Source organism: Sander lucioperca, chromosome 3 (assembly GCF_008315115.2).
Source record: "Sander lucioperca isolate FBNREF2018 chromosome 3, SLUC_FBN_1.2, whole genome shotgun sequence".
NCBI lineage: Eukaryota > Metazoa > Chordata > Actinopteri > Perciformes > Percidae > Sander > Sander lucioperca.
In genome coordinates, this window is record NC_050175.1 from 6,948,519 (window position 1) to 6,965,888 (window position 17,370).

The 17,370-nt window shown below is 40.6% G+C and overlaps 1 protein-coding gene across 1 annotated transcript in view; it reads right to left on the bottom strand.

Moving 5' to 3' along the window:
- Nucleotides 1-17,370, bottom strand: part of otog (otogelin) — an 81,529-nt gene that overhangs the window by 48,626 nt on the left and 15,533 nt on the right. The window contains exons 13-18 of the mRNA XM_035999898.1: nucleotides 16,614-16,738; nucleotides 14,498-14,710; nucleotides 12,347-12,512; nucleotides 9,797-9,871; nucleotides 9,027-9,070; nucleotides 8,136-8,301 (exon numbers count right to left, since the gene is read on the bottom strand). Of these exons, the coding sequence (XP_035855791.1) occupies nucleotides 8,136-8,301; nucleotides 9,027-9,070; nucleotides 9,797-9,871; nucleotides 12,347-12,512; nucleotides 14,498-14,710; nucleotides 16,614-16,738 (789 nt within the window). The remainder of the gene's footprint in view (nucleotides 1-8,135; nucleotides 8,302-9,026; nucleotides 9,071-9,796; nucleotides 9,872-12,346; nucleotides 12,513-14,497; nucleotides 14,711-16,613; nucleotides 16,739-17,370) is intronic.

Genomic DNA, 17,370 nt, shown 5'->3' on the forward strand with positions numbered 1-17,370 from the left:
AGTTTCGGGGGTGGGCGACTATGGATGAAAAGCGGTAGCACTCGTTAGCTACATGAGAAAACCAGACAATTAGGATTCTCAGAGATAGAGAGAGAAACAGTCTTTGTCTGGATGCCTCCATTTGCTTTCCACTCTGCGAGACGAAGCTGATAAGTATCTTGTAATATCCAGGGTTGAGCTATATCCACTGGCGAGGCTGCAGACAATGAAGTGACATGCTGAATGGTCCCGCCACAAACCTCAGGTTCATCTGAGTAGAGTTACACCCCAGATAAAACGGTGTTAACAGCTTCCTTTATCCGCCCGCCAAGCTGCCGTATCAATTACTCTGATCAAAGATTCTACAATCATTCATTCTCCCGACCTACGTGCACATTATGAATAAATCCACATAAACACAGCCCTCATTTTCAATTTAATTTTATCAGACGATGTAAAAGTGGCTGAGGAAGATGTCGTTGCATAGAGTGGCGACAGGCGAGCCAGACGACGCAATGGGTTGACTGCAGTCTGTGATGCATCCAGTGTTGTGCACACCCTCTGAAGATCACAGGTTTAATTATACCAGATAACAAAAGCAGAAACTGTCACACATACTGTTAATAACCTTCAGTGTTCGGCTCATGAGTGATGGTGTGCAGGCTTCCGCCTACAGTATTTTATGAAAATCAAACCTACTAAACTATACATCATTTTCATGTGCCGATATCTTTATTGATTTTCTTTTCGTTCACATGAACATAAGGTACAACTTTAAATGCTGACAGAGAATCCAGAGCTCTCTCCTGGGGACAGAACAGGCCGGTCAGCGGCCCAAAATGGCATCCAGCCCATTCATCCACGTTGTAGTTTTTCCGTTTGCTCGACTGCATGCATTGTGTTCCTGTATCTTTTCTATAATCCAATTTCATTCTTGGCTGTGTGTGTTATCCCATTTCCGTAAGACGTTGAGACATCTCATGGTCCACTTTAACGTTTCCATCCACGGAGAGAGGCAATGGCCAAATCTCTGGCCAAAACAAAGTGTGAAGCCAGCTGTTGATATTTCACAACTCAACACAGTTCACAGTTGAGTCATGTCAGCTTTATCACCTGCCAAACTGCATCTTCACTGAGAGGTTTGAGGTTGGTTTGTGTCTTTATTCCATACCGTACGTAACACTCCGTATTAGTTTATAACACTGCCTCTCCAGGTTAGTCTACAGCAGGGATGGGCAACATTGATGATAAAGAGGGCAACAAAAATGTTATCCTCACTACCTTAGGGCCAGATTGTGACTGTGCACTTCCACCAGTAGGATACTGTAACCCTTATCATTCAATTAGCCAAGTATAGCTACCAAATGAAAATGACAAAATATATACCGGCAATCAAAGTTTATTTTACCAGCATCTCTCTTTTTCATATTCAAATGCATTTAATAATGCTTCTATTCATTTCATGAACTTAACACGGAAACAAAACATCCACATTCCTGAGTGATATAAATTATTTCAGTACAATGTCTCAAAAATCATCTTTCAATATTGGCACAAAAGTTACAAAAAATGAAAAAGATCTTTTACAGTTGTATGTACAGTATGTACGTACTGTAACCAAAACCAGATTGTGGTATGCTGCATGGTCCTGTGCTGCACCTGAAAGTCCAGGTTCATATGAGTGCAGCTGGGCTAATTGTCACAAAATGAGGAATGAATGAATGGTCTACATTTTGATCATAAACAAAGTGTGCCATTGTGAGCGAAAACACAATGGATTCTTCTGTCAGCACCTCAGCTAATTATTTCCCATTAGAGGTTTTTAAGTTCTGCTGCAGATGAATACCATGCAGTTGACTTTGAGTTGGGATTATTTTTTCCTGATGATATTCATCTAAGTGTAGTATTAATATGGCAGATGGAACACTAGCTTATCATCCGCTGTCTGGTTTTAGAAATGAAAACCAAAGCCAGCCAGTGGAAGACATGCGGCTGATGTGTAACAGTCCAACAAAGGCAATGTCTAAAAAAAAAAAAGTACTTCTTAAGTCAGGGAGGAATATGAGACTGAAGTATTGGCTTTGTGTTTTGTGATATTGTATTGGTCTTTGGCTCATGTTCACCATCATCCATGACAAAAACAAGGCACAGTCATCTTGTTATGTTCCTCACAGGATACAGGTTGTTTCACAAGAAAAGTAGCTCTCTGAATATGTCCATAACATTATCTTGCACTACAGGAGTTTTCAACCACTACACACAAGAGGACGCAGGCAACGCTACACACAGTTCTGCCTCTGGTTACACACTATTCCTCTGATGGAAAGGGTGGTTGTAGATTTTACAAAATTCTGCTTTGCAAATGTTTTTTGTGGAAGAATATGCATTCAACACGTTTCTTAGACCTCAAAGATTGCATTTCGGTGAAAAACTACAGAGCCCCCTAGGGGTCCTATGGTTGAAAATAAATATATTGATGTAGAAATATTTGCAAAAAGTACTACACGGTGGAAAGAGAATGCTAAACTGAGCGCACAACCGTGCCTGTGGATTCGACTTCATGACTGTAATTTACAGGGGGGATGGGGGTGTTACAACCCCCTCAATAATCAAACCTGGCCAGAGCAACCCCCCCAAAAACCTATTGTAATTTCCATTACATAAATAAAGACATAATGCGCCACAAATGAATGCAGAAAAGGCACAAATTGTTGCAGAAAGAATTCACCAGAATGCAGAAAATGAAGTGTTTGACGTTCAAAATTTCAATTCTGCTCAAAAGTGGAGATCTTAACCCCCCCCCCCCAATGTTGGACCCCAAATTATGCCCTTGTAATATGCCTTTATACAGACATGTGGACAGGAGATCAACCCGCCAACCTTGTGATTAAAGGACAACCCTCTCTACCTCCTGAGCCATAGCTGCCTCATAACATAACACTTGTAATACCTTTAATTTATAGGATATTTATGTGTAGCACCAAACTGAAAACAACTTAACATTTAAAAGACCTACTGTTGGAATTACAACAATAAACACTGCAGGGAAATCATTTCATCATCATCATTCTACTCTGCTGAAATAAATGGCCATAGATTGTAATGACTATTTCACACAACTTTCTGCTTCTGGTGTGGATGTAGCCAAGAGAAATGAAGTCAATAAACCATACCTGTCAAGTATCCCGTTTTGGCCGGGAAAGTCCCGTATTTTACCCTTCTTTCCCACCGTCTTCCCGTATTAGTATTTTCCCGTAAATCTCCCGTATTTTAACCTGCGTTATTAAAAAATGATAATACCCCGGTCCCGGGCAGAGTAAAAAAAACAAAAAAACATTCCCAATCTGAGCTCTGTCACTAGCCTCGCGATAACTGCCACCTGCAGTAGCCTACTACAGGTACTGTAGGTGGCAATTGTCGCGAGGTTAGTGTGTGAGGTCAGATGATGAGTTCAGAAAGGGTGTTTAGCATGGTACGAAAGATTGTTACAGAGAATAGGATGACGTTAGACAACAGAACTGTTTGCACTCTACTCTCAAGTAAAATTAACCACTCTGGCCAAGCCCACAAATACACTCCTTCCAAAACAGTCTTAAAGAATGCAAAGTCTGCATCAAATTTGTACAATAACTCACTAAAAGAGTAAAGAAAAGTTATGTGAAATGAAAAGAAAACTGTAAAAGAAAAGCAATATGAAATGAAAAGAATGTGTGGAATGAAAATAAAATGTAAATGTAAAGACAAGCAATGTTATAAATTGTAAATGTTTTCAGCATTCTGCATCAAGTGGTGATTTTAGCTTTCTTGTACACCTGTCTTAAAATGTAAGGGATACTGGAGCTTGGTTGGGGTGGTGGGACTGCTCCCAGGGAAAAGGGAATAAGGGAAAATTTCCCTTATTTTCAAATCCAAAACTTGACAGGTATGATAAACAAGTGGATGAAAACATACTGAAAGCACTGGAGCAACTATTGAAAAGACAAATCCCAACATAAGATGGTCAATAATCAACTTCATTCAGTTTTATTCACACAATGCCGTCCGATCTGAGCCACAAACTAAAAGTCTGCCGCTGTAAAAACAACTCCCTCGTTATTCTCAAAATTGTGGAAAACAAGTTTCGGAAAAACAGACTCATGCCTGAACCTTTAAACTGTCTAGTCATCACTGCACTCATTAATACAGCTGTCGTCAGGGAGCTGAAAGACATCTCTTTGTGTCCATATTTACCCTAAAATTAGCTCACAAACTATCAGGTTCCAGGGAGTTATTAAACACTTGTACCATGACTGGCAAGATGTGTGTCACTATAAAGGTCATCTTGTTAAAACAGGTTAGTAGGAATAAATGAATCACACCGGTGGGGTCAACAAAGGTACCAAAATGCCTCCAGGGTGTCTCTGCACCTGTCTAACCTTTTCTCTGTGTCACTGTGTTTAACGCTGTTAGATGACGCACAAACACAAACTGATGCTATGTATAGACCTGACCTGAGAAAATGGGGAAGGATGTACGTGTTTCACTTGTGTGGAAATTATTTGACGATGTTGAAACGCATATTCACCTTCATATTTAAAACTAGTATAGTGCGTAGTTTCTGTCTCCCCCATGATGAATTCTAAGCAATGACAACACTGTCGGTGCGTCCACATGATACAAGCCTTCCGTGATTGCGCGGTGTAACTAGATAATTTCAATTTGTATGTTGTTCAACTGGCCATAAATTAAATATGGCTGTATTTTTTTTTTGGTGTTAGAAAGTAGGTTTGACTTTTGTTTTGTTTTTTTTGTTAAATCTCCCAGCTTTTCAGTGTGGCTACACAGTTGTAATTAAACTCATCCCTGATCTACTGGTTCAAAGTAAAACGTGCCCGAAATTTTGGACCTCCTTTTTTCTCGGATCAACCTACCTGTCATATGTTTTCTTCTATATTTTATATTTTATCATTGGTTGTTTTAAGGTTCATAAGGTTACGTGTTTAAGGTTAGAACTAGCTCCGTATAAAACCAATAAAGATATAAAAAATGATATTTAACGTGGCCAGGATAGCTCAGTCAGTAGAGTGGGCGCACATATACAGAGGTTCATGCCTCGCAGAAGGTCCAGGGTTCGAGTCCGACCATGTCTTGCCCCTTTCATTGCTTTCCTATCATTAAAGGTGGAAATGCCCAAAAACTAATCTTTAAAAAAAAAAAAAAAGATATTTAACAACAACATATGGTGGTTTTACTGCTGTGTTGACTAGATTTTTCAACTGAGAAATGTCCCACTGAGTAGTAGTAGTATTATCGCAATTCTTTAATAACCAAATCCAAGGTATACTTATCAAAACACTTTGAGGTTGAAAAAAAGGTTGTTGGCGGATTTTTTAAATATCTCTGGTGTTGACCGACATTACTTGTGTTAAAAAAAACAACTAAAAGTATCAGAATTCATTTTGTGTAGTAAGGTTCAATTGTGGGTTACTTGTATTACCAAAAATAAACTTTTAACAATATCACTGATTGAGTGTTGTGCTTCTTCTTCTGCATTTAGAATATTATTAATTATATATCAAGTGTGTATTTGAGACCAGATCCTGCAGAACTCTTGGTTGATGTCACAGAATGAAACCACCTAACTCTCCTTTCAGGCCGACAGCCAGAGGGCATCACAGGGATCACATGATGTCTGTCCACCTCATCGGCTGGATGTAAGAACTTTTGTCTCGTACAGATGATCTAAGACTAGTCAAAAACATGTGGCTACTAGCAGTACAGAACATTACCACATCATAAAATACGTTGTCTCACTAAGCATTGGGACTGAGTTTAATTAATAAAAACTCAACAGAAGTTCCAGAAGTTACTTCACATCTTAACATATCAACACATTAGAATTGTAATTACTTTTGTCCTGACCTGTTTGTTTAAAAGAAGACCCCCGCTGAATGAACCTGACAAACTCTGTATTATTATGACCAGCAGCATGCAAGAAAGTTACATTTTTTTTGGAAAAATCTAAATAACGTGAGAAAAATGGCAATTGTGGCCACAGTTGGAAATGCAACTGGCCTAAAAAGAGTCTTTTCCACAATCAATAAAAAAAAAAAATGTGGGGGGGATTTACAAACACTCCAACATGACTCTTTGTATTATCAGAATAATCAAAGTATTCAATGGTAGCTGTGGTCCTGTGACACAGTCAGCCTGGTACACTCAGAGCTTTAGATTTCACCACACCTCAACAGTCATTTCTTAACCTTTAGTCTCCAGGAAAGGTCATGCTCTTTTGCCGAATCAACCTTTGTTGAAACTAATGGTGCATTCAACTTCACCTTCATACACATAACACACCGTCCTACAACAACAGCTGAGCGGGACAACTACGGTCTGCTACAATCCGGCCAATAAGCAAAGGAACATTTGGGGATTCAACTGCACATTATTTCAAAAATGTTAGCTCCTAGAAAAATCAACATAAGGGCCAGTCAACGACAAGCAGGGCTGCCCTGTGTAGGGAAAGTGTGTGCAATGTTTGATAACTTTGCAGGATATTGCTGCGGTGATTTGACCTGTGAGGAGGATTGACAAAGAATGTCATGGGTAGGGTTTGGGTATCGTTTGTTTTTTTTCCAATACCGGTGCTAAAGCGGTACTTTTAAAACGGTGCCGGTGCCTAAACGGTGCCTGAACCGATACTTTTTAAGAAAGTAAAAAAAAAAAAGAAGGGTACTAAACAACAGTCGGCGACATTTAACAACAACTTATTTATTACTACGGCCATATGGTCAATAGTAATGTAATAACTATAACTTATAATAAACAATAACTTATTTCACCAGTAAATTGCTGTTGAATGACAAAAACAACCACCAGATGGGAAAAGGGTATTTTGCAATAACTTTGAATGCATCTGCTGCGCTGCAGAGCAGACTGTTGCGTCCCGGTGTTGAAATACAGTCACACTTTACACTGTTTAACGTTAGCTGTCAGTAATCCAGCTGCTAGCTAAAGGTAGGCTAACGTTACCTGCTGTTGAGTGTAGTGTAAAGTCAGGCACCGAAATGAGGCACCGAAATTTTCGTTTTTATTCGATCTCGTTACTACCGTTTAGGTCAGAACCGGTGCCCTATTGGCACCGCGTTTCGGTACCCAACCCTAGTCATGGGTGTACAGTATGTGCTACAACTTAGGGTGTCACGATTCTTCAAATCAATGCCTCGATATGACTTTCGATTTCAAGGTGAGGATTTGATTACATTTTTAATTAATGGTAATGCCATAACAAGAGCCACTAGATAGCAGAAAGGTACTTTGCAACAACAGTTTAAGTTTCTCAGGTTTATCGGTGTTTTAAGCCCCCAACGTCTCCTTCAAGGCAGCGCTGCCTGGAAGGCACTAGGATTAGGCAATGGTTATGGTTATGGTTATGGTTAGGGTTAGGGTTAGGGTAAGGTTAGGGTTAGGTGCCTTGAAGTCAACGGTGGTAGAGCTGCCTGGAAGGAGACGTTGGGGGCTTAAAACACCATTCAGCGTTTCTCAGAGGTTTTCTTTGGCGCAGTTGAATGCACCATTAGTTTAACAACATGTACCTGAAGGCACCATGGAGTCCCGTGAGAACTCACATGCTTTACCTTCGTTGTTTGTTTCTATAACTCACTCACTTACATGGGCAAGTAGGCGAGGGTAGAGAGGGAAAAAATAATACTGGGGGAATCGCTGGTCCTGCTTTGGATTTCGATGGTCGCAATTTAAAGCTTTTTTCGATCAACTGTTTAGGGTTAATTGGAAATTGTGACAACCCTACATACAATAGATTGTGTTTGCTGAAATAAAAGTGTTAAATGGGCTGGCGATTGAATTTTCATAAAAGTAAAAAAAAACATTTGCAATTTTCTTTTCCATGTGCAAAGTCAATTTCACATTCTCTTTACTTATAATTGTGGCATCAGAAGTAAAGTTGGAAGGAAACCAAGAATGATTTAATGTTGCCAGCAGTGATGCATATGCAGACACTAAAATTAAAATATAATTTGTTTTATTTAAGATTTCTACAATGCATTATGCACGCTAAAAAGAGGCAAAATAAATGTGGCGCTCGATTAAATTGCTTCAATGTAATACTGACAGTCATGAACTTCCAGCAAAGTAACTTGGGACAAGGCGTCACTCACCCAGGAGGGCAGCTACATCCGGCCACGCAGGGCTCGTGTGTCGAGCAGGTAAGGTTGAGCAGGTAGGACTCGCAGGTGCGCTCGCATGCCACGCCCCTTCCCGACAGGAGGCCTTCGTCCCCCTCTGAGCAGTTCTGGTAGAGCTGACCAGCTGGACACAACATGTCTGCAAGAGGAGATAAAAACAAACTCAGTTGCTACAATGGAGAAGAGTTCTTCTCAGCTCTGAGGATCTTCGAGAAACAACATAAGATCCAGGAGCTCCAGTAGTATTCTCTACCACACTCTAACCATCCTCTTTCAATCAACCAATCAATCAATCAATCTTTATTTGTATAGCACCTTTCATACAAAAGTCATGCACCACAAAGTACTTCACATATTAAAACAGAGACAAAGTCACCCCATCCCTGTCACACACACACACGCACACACGCACACACGCACCCACGCAGCCACACACAGACACACACACACACACACAGATTTAATGTAAAAGGCTAAAAGGCAATTAAAGCATAAGGCGAGGAGACATTATCATGAACCAGCATAAAACAAGCAAAACCCAAACCTACAATGAGGAAACACTACAAAAAACATCCCTTCCCTCCTATGTTTTCTGTTGCTTCTTATAATTAATGTTGGCTAAATAGAAATATTAGTGTCATTTTTCCATGTTTATGTTTATTACTGTGATTGCCATGGTGTAAAAGACTGGGATAGAGAGGGAGAATGTTTGCCTGGTTTTCACTTTCACCCACTGAGCCACAAAGGCGCATACGAAAAAAGCACAGATTTTATAATCAGAATAGAATAAAAGACATTAATGTCCAACAAATGGATCTGACCACTTATTATCAGCTTAAGAAATAACTGATCAAAGCATCTTACCACCGTTTGCTGTTTGGGACACCAGTTTACCATTCAGGCAGAGTCTGCAAGGGAACACAGACAGGGCAGGATGATGGTGATGATACATGATGAAGGTAAACACAGAAACAACACAGAAGGTGTTATTATTAGCATAATATTACACATTAAATACAATAATCTCTTGAAGACAATTCGATTGTGATAACAGTTTCTACTCATTTCTTGTTTTTTTGCTTACAGTTTTCCACAGTCCTTTTAACTTTTTCCCTGCAAGACTAGTAGAACAACATTGTCGGTATATTAGTATTAGTCTAGTGTATTGTCCCGTTCTTACTGTCTAATATACTTCAGCTCTAAGGGCCGCACTGGTGAGGCTTCGGACTTTTACTTTTGTTCACTGTAAATATTCTGAATCAAGTTCCTCCTGTTAATACAGGAAGCAGCGCTGTGACTGACAGGAGGCGGAGCTTCATGTAACCACAAAGCCTTTTTAAGAGGAAACGTGAGGAGATCTGACCCACAGCAACAACAGACATCAACAGACAGCTCTGTCTCTGTCCTGATACATGTGTTCTGGTTGTAGCTTCTCATCCACGGTAATGAATTAGCATAACTAAATGAACTGCAGCCTCCAGTTGTCTTCGGTTTGCTAACTTAATTGCCTGAAGTCAGTGTTTCTTTAATCATCATCAAGTAACATTAAGTTAATGCTGAAATAGTCCTTCAAGATGTGGTAATGTTTTGAGGGTTAAGGTGCAGGAAGACAGAGACGGAGGAGAGGATCTTACTGAACACCTGCTGACGTCATGATCACGTCTCCTGGTTCGTAATCGGTTCCGAGGAAACTGCAGGGGCAGTCGCTCCTGAAAAAACACAACCAGTTAACAAAAACAGAGCATACACAAAATATCCCTGATGTAATTATGTGGCTTAAGCCTCTTTCCAACCAAGTAGTTACAGGAACGTAGTTATAGGAACAGTCCACTTCTAAACAGTTCTACTAACTACTCTCCCCCAAAACCGGTTTTGCCATTTATTCACACTGGCCAAGTGGCCATAGGAACTGGTAAGGGAGTGACGCAAGCACGGCAACGGTCTTTATAGCGTCGGCACTTGACTTTAGCGCCGCATACAACAACAAACCAGCATGGAGGAGGCCATCGGAATGTTTGTGCCTTGCCGGGATTTAAAGACTAGGCTGGAGTACTTAACAGAGAAACACAGAAGACAAAAGCTCCAGCGTAATATGATCCTAATTAATATGATGGAAGAAGATAGAAGAGCAGAGCGCAACAGGCAAACGAAACGACAGGTAAGTTTAACTAGCATTAACAATTAGCTGGTTGAATGCGTGATGTTTGACTTATGAGTTAGCATACGTAGGTGAATTGCAACAGACAGTGAAGAATATGTACTGTTTGTGTTTCAGACGTTGCTAGCTCACTATGGGTTCCTATTCGGAAAAAGGGAAAAGACCCTGCCCTGAAGTAGGAGCTGAAAGAGTTACAGGAACTGCAGTCAGAGGAACTAAATAATCCCCAAATTGGTCCAGTCGGAACACTAGAAAAAAAGGGTTCTAGGAACGTTATGTTCTAGGAACTGCAAAAATCCCTCCAGTCGGAAAGGGACTTTAGAGAGAGAAAACAGATGATTGAAACAAATGATTGAAGCTAAAACATCGCCCCCTGGTACCTGGCTGCAGTATAGATCATAATAAATCCCGCCCCCTTAACCAAAGTACATGTCAAATATCTGGTACGCTGCTGCCACTGCTAAGGACAAGGGCAGAGTGCAGCGTATCATCCGCTCTGCTGAGAAAGTGATTGGCTGCAATCTGCCGTCTCTCCAGGACCTGTACACCTCCAGGAAAGATTGTAGCCGATCCCTCTCACCCCAGACACAAACTGTTGAATCTCTCCCCTCATCAGGACCAAAACCCCACCCCCCATCCCTAGTCACTACACTTTGCACTAACCTTTGCACTAACTATACATCTGCCCATTGTGCATACTAATTTATATATTTCTCTGCATTCTGCACTAATCCCATTCAGCCTCCTTTCTCTTATACTAAACAGCTATTTTGTATATATTTGTTTCTGTATTTATTGTTTATTTCTTATTAATGTTTAATATGTTTGTTTGTGTATGTATGCACCTATCGCTAAGGCAAATTCCACATAGGGTAACTACTGTGGCAATAAACTCTTTTCTAATTCTGATTCAGATTTTTTGTCATTTTAGGTAGTCCTTATCGGCTGATGTTTGTTTAAGTGTTCATTCTTTAGATAAGTTTGTTTTTTATTATTTATTTGATGTTATAAAAACGGGGTGAAACGCCAAGATTTTCTTGGTGATGGACGGATCTTTGGTGATGTAAACCAGACACTGCTCAATTTGCTCATTACTGTGTAAAGAATTATGTTAAAGAGGGCTTTGTGTTACCTTAAACAGTGTATTACAGGTAAGTGGATAGGGGACAGATAAGCAGGCTTTAGTGGAGGAAATCAGTGCTCGAGGTGTCAAATCCACAACAAACCTTCAACAAACGTAATATTTTCAGACACACATATTATCAAAAAAAACCATCTGAAAATAACAGAGGATCTCCGTTGTGGTAAACTGTGTTTAGTTTAAGCTGAAAGCCTTGTAACATATAGGCCAGCGCCACACATCGGCCTCTGTACTAAAAATTCTTTCTCACTGGTTATCAGATATCTGTGTCGTCCCCAGCCCGAGCGGGAATGAAAGGGGGGTTTCACGGTGAATTCCTTGATGTAACTCTATCACAAGGTAAGTAAGGCACCGCGCAGCACTAGGATGTAAAAACCTGGGACATTTAAGTGGAATTAAGCTGCATGTCTTCTAAGGCAGAGCAGTCTGAAAGGGAGGGCACAATTACTGAGGTCCTCTGGCTCTGTAACGTCTGCAGGAAAGACACAAGGCTTTCCACTTAAAGGCTGACCTAAACTTCAGAGCAGATACAAATATCACTTTGAGAGGATTTGTTTGGTGGAGTGACTCCAGCCAGTTAGCCGTTTAACGGGCTTCACAACCTTCAACCACACTGCAGCAGGCAGCGCTGGAGCTGCTCCGATACACAAGGACACTTGGTCACTGATTCCTTCCTGCTTCCTGAATTTTAACACTAAAAGCTCAAAATACAGTTACAAAATATATTAAAAAAAATATATCATTATGGCATAAAAGCTCCTGTTACAGTGATACGCATTACATATATCTCCTTGTGTTTCTATTTTGTGCACAAAAGTGAAAGAAGGGTTGTTGTTTTTCTATTTATATTTTGTTCAGCAACCCCCACCACTTAGTCAGCCTCACCTGTGCACGCAGGTGTGTGTTCGATGGTTGTAGAAGGTTCCCTGGGGGCACACACAGCCCTCCTCACACTCCTCCCCACAGTGCTGTGGGACGGAGAGGGCGGAGCAGCGGCGCTGGCAGGACGACACACAGGTGCCGTACTGCATGCTGGCAGGACAGGTGACCGCTGCAGCGAGAGACAGTGTTAACGGGACGATTCAGATTTCCATATTACCTCAGGGCTCTACAGAGCAGGAAGCTACTCAGTGTGGCTTACAACACAGCATCCTTTGGATGTACAGTTCTAATGTGACAACATCATCACATTTAAACCTGCAATAACTTTTTTTTTTTAGGGCAGCGGAAACAAATTTTTAATAAGTTTTAATAGTTACCCCAATGTTTTTACTTTTGCTTCATTTATCTGCTTTTATTGTCTTGTGAAGCACTTTGTAATATTTGTTTTTTAAATGCTATGTAAATAAATGTATTATTATATTATCAGTTGAGGAGCAGGCTATACCGGTCTGATAAGCACACCTCTTTTTATATATATTGTACACCTCCAGACATTTTCATTTTCAAAGTTAGTCTTAGACTTAAAGCTATAGTGTGTAGTTTCTGCCGCCCGCATGAGGTAGTAACGACAACAAAACAGTCAGCGCGTCCACATGATAGAAGCCTTCCGTGACCGTGAACCCCCCCTCTTCCACACATTTGCTAGTAGCCAAGCAGGACACAGAGGATTAAAAAAAAACATGATGGACTCTTCAGAAGAGGTCACTATCTTCACTCGAGTTTCTGCGCGAGAAAGTCGCCGGACGCCACAATCTTCTGAACATAGCCATACTGAGAAATACAGAGAGAGTTGTAGCAACTCATTTGGCAATGGCTTGAATGTAATGGACGTTCATTAATATCAAAAAGGTACGCACTAAAGCTTTAGTGTTGCAGGGATAACATATTTTTGTAGGCCGGCCCCGGAAGTTAGCATTGCCCTGGTTCTCTCAACAAAAAGCCAATTGGATTTGTCCAATGGATTTTGGATCATAGCAGAAAAAAAGCTCTGTGGCAAACAAATGTTTATGATACTTACAAGTTTTGCTCAGCAAGATTATCTTCACAAATTAACTCCACTTTTATGATTTTTGAAACGTAAATGCAATCGGCAGAAGTAGAACGCTAACGTAAGGCCATAAACAAACTACACCACGATTGCATGACTACATTACCACCACTAAGCTTCCAACTGATTCCGCGTGTTGGGGGTTCTGACGTTTGTAGTCTCAGTTAGACACCTGTTAGCAAACGCTTTTTATAAGAAGCCTTAAATTTCACGAGTTGGGTATTTGCTGACGTATTTTAGAACAAAACGTTAACATTTCTTAAGCTTGTGTTAACCGCAGACCTTATTTGGGCATCTAAACAAAAACCCATCAAAAAATCCCATCAATTTCGAGACGAGGGAACTGTAGTGAAAAATGCTAACTCATTTCTGGGTTTTAGGACTCATTCCTGCAACACTCTTTTTGAGGCTGTTTATCAGATTTGTTGCACAAAAATCTTGTAAATGTAAATAGACTTTAATGCGTGAAAACGAAGTTCCCCTTTAACAGCTGTAACATTAAGCTACTGCAACAATGCATCCATAAAGCGTGGTATCAAACCCATTTTTGTTAATATATGTTTATGGGCAACACATCCTCCTCACGTAACACCTAATTTTCTCTCTAGGGATCCGAGATAAAGTGTTATTTTATCATAAACATTGCAACTTTACGTTTCAGAGACAGAAGATATGCTTTGTGATAGTTCTCCCAAATCCCAAAGGTTTATGTTCTGAAACTAAACACAGAGTGGGGTGGAAAGTTTGGGATTTGGATTAGATACAGTATTGGGCACTATATCGAGAAGAAAAGAAAGAAAAGTCTGAGAAGGATCATGGCCGGCCAATCAGATTTCAAGGATGGCATCCTTTGTTTTCGTGCCTTCCTTCAACGCATCATTATTATTCTAACGACCATTTTTTCTGCCGTTAAACTAGGAAAAGTAGATTTGTACACACCCTAAAAGCACTTGCACCAGGCGCTTCATGCCGTGCGCTTAGATTGTTACAATAGGGCCCAGCGTCTTTGACCTGTATGCATATGTGTCAGTATGCTGAATGCTCACCACAGTCGGATATCTGCGATCGAAAGTCAACGATGATGGAGAATCTGCGGCAGTGGCGAGCGTAGTGGGCCAGCGCAGAGCAGAGGCAAGGCGTCCCGCACTTACAGGTGTCCGAGCGACACTGCTGATGGAAGGATGTCGGGCTGAGGTACTCGTGGCAGGCAGAGAACAGATCCTGGTTCAGCACATCACACATCTCTGAGGCATAGGCCACTGAGCAGGAGAAGGAGCAGGTCGATCACACACATGAACATATTAAAACAGGGAAAGTTATTTGAAAATGTACAAATAGGTACAAACAAAAAGTGTTTTAATCAAAATTTTCATCGATTTTTTTATTTAGCAAAGACTTTGCAATCCAGTCTGATTGAAACATATCTGTGTTAATTCCTGTCTGCAGCTGCTTCACAGTAAAAGGCTCGCCATCTGATGAGAGCATGAAGCAATGAGACGTTTACTATGAAGCATCTGCAGACACACGATAAACACAGTTTAGCCTTGACAGACAACTTTTTGCTTCAAACTATTTTATATGACTTAAATATCGACCCTGAATAAATTATAAATGGACTATGTTTGTTTCTTGATGTACAATTATATCAAAAATAATTTCTAAATTCTTGTAATTTCCCCCCTGGTGATCAATAAAGTATCAGTCCCTCCAGAAAAACGTGATTATGCGATCGCATAATTCAATGCATAATCAGCCAAAGTCCGCATATTTATGCGGGGGCTGCATTTTTTCAAATACGCCGCACTTTCGCCGCATAAATTGCCGATTTCCGCGCAAAATATGCGGGACTTGCATGATTTCATAATCCCCGCATTTTCGTTGCAAAAAAGTCACATATATCTTAGCAGAAAGTTGAAAAATGTTGCGTTTACTTCACACAAGAGCAGCCATTTTCCCCTGTTGCCATGGGAACGTTATGAAGTGACGTACTTACGCGACGTGAACATCATCGAAAAGCTGCAACCCCCGCGATGAAGCCATGATGAAACCGCAGTTTTTGCAAGTTCCTGCAGTTTTTGCAAGTTCCCGCAATTTCATTGCATAAAATTGCATAAATATCCCGCATATTCCATCGCATTTTTTAAGAAAACGTGCCGCATAATCAAGGCTTTTTGCCCGCAACAATCACAAAAAAACTCCGCATTTTTCTGGAAGGACTGAAGTATGTCTTCTTGTTATTATTATTTTATTACTGGGAAAAATACAAATAAAAACTGATCTGCCTACAACAAAAGTAATAAAATAAAATGTTAAAATACAGATTGAGACCAAACTCATTCTTTAAAGGCAGAATGGGTAGGATCTGTCAGTTGTGGTTTGTAAAGACAACATTGAAAGTTGGATTACCAGGGTTACTGTGCCAGCGGGTGAAAGCCAATGACAGATTCACTATCGTTTTGGAACAAGCTTTGTCCGTTTGGCACTTCGCCTCGCTATATTTGCATTTTTTCGTCACTGTGTCCATCATTTAGTAGCTTCCTGTTGGATGCATGCATTAAGACATGGCACCTGGTCGTTACACTATTATAGAAGTTGACGCCCAGAAACACAGCAACGTAAGAAAGTACAGGCAGAGGGCAGTGTCTGCCGATACAGACACCACCACACACTTCTAGTGGCTCATAAGTGATTTTTGAGAGAGATTACTTTTGTATTAGTCTATAAATACTTTTTTAGGAAAATCCTACTCATTGTGCCATTACAGGAGGTAGAGCGAGCCGTCCTTTAACTACAAGGTTGGCGGTGCGCTGTCTGCATGTCCAAGTATCTTTGAGCAAGACACTGAACCCCAAGTTTGTCCCGATGGGCAGGCCAGCGTGGATGGCAGCTCCACCACCATCAGTGTATGAATGTGTGTGTGTGAATGGGCAAATGAGAGGCAAATTGTAAAGCACTTTAAAAAGGCGCTATATAAATGCAGTCCATTTACCATATCACCATCACAATATACATTTGCATATTTTGAGAGGCTTTTATATTTTTTACCTGATAACACACTGAATATTCAAAGATACAAGAGCATAACACATCATTTATAACATTGTGAATGTCCTGTTTCCCACTGCTGAAACAGAAAAGACTAAAGCAGAAAAGAAAACTGACCGGCCTGCTGGTGTGTGTCACAGGGGTCGAGCTGAGGCGCACTCAGGCTGGTCGAACAGGCTGACGAGACTCTCCAGGCGTTTCCAAACAGGTGAGGAGTGCTTTCTATCATACCTGATGGAGATCTGCCGGAAAACCAGAGCAAAGATCCATTAACAACAACATGGAGCGAGAAAACAGCAAACTCATTTTGTTTGGAGTTTGAGTTCCAAAGGCTTCAATGAGATGACTGGAATCATTTTTTTGTTGCACAAGAAATTTAAAGAAAAGCCAAGACATAAAGCAACTCTCTCTCTTTAACGCAGTGACAGATCAGCGTGGCCACGGAGTTAAAATGAAACATTTTGGTAACTTTCGAAGAGAAGGTGGAAGATTATGTACATTCGAACTTAGAGAACATTTGCTATCCAAATGTGAAATTTAATTTTGACGCCTAAGCGGCTCTGTCTGCAACGTGCTGGCTACAAGTGATTGACATGACTACAATGCTACATTTACATTGCTACGTTTAAAAACAAATATCTTTTGCTACATTTACAGCTCACATTCAGACTGCTCTGGCGTTTCAGAGCCCTTAAACCTGAGAAATTTGAAAACACTTCTGACCCCGTTTTGGTTTGGAATCTGCGGGTTGTGTTGCAGTCTCAACAGCCGCAAATGGAGACCTTTGGCAACACCGACACTGACGTCAACGTTCTCTGAGACTAAGCTAGTAATGTTACCATGGCAACTACCCGCAACAGGCAGAGTATACATG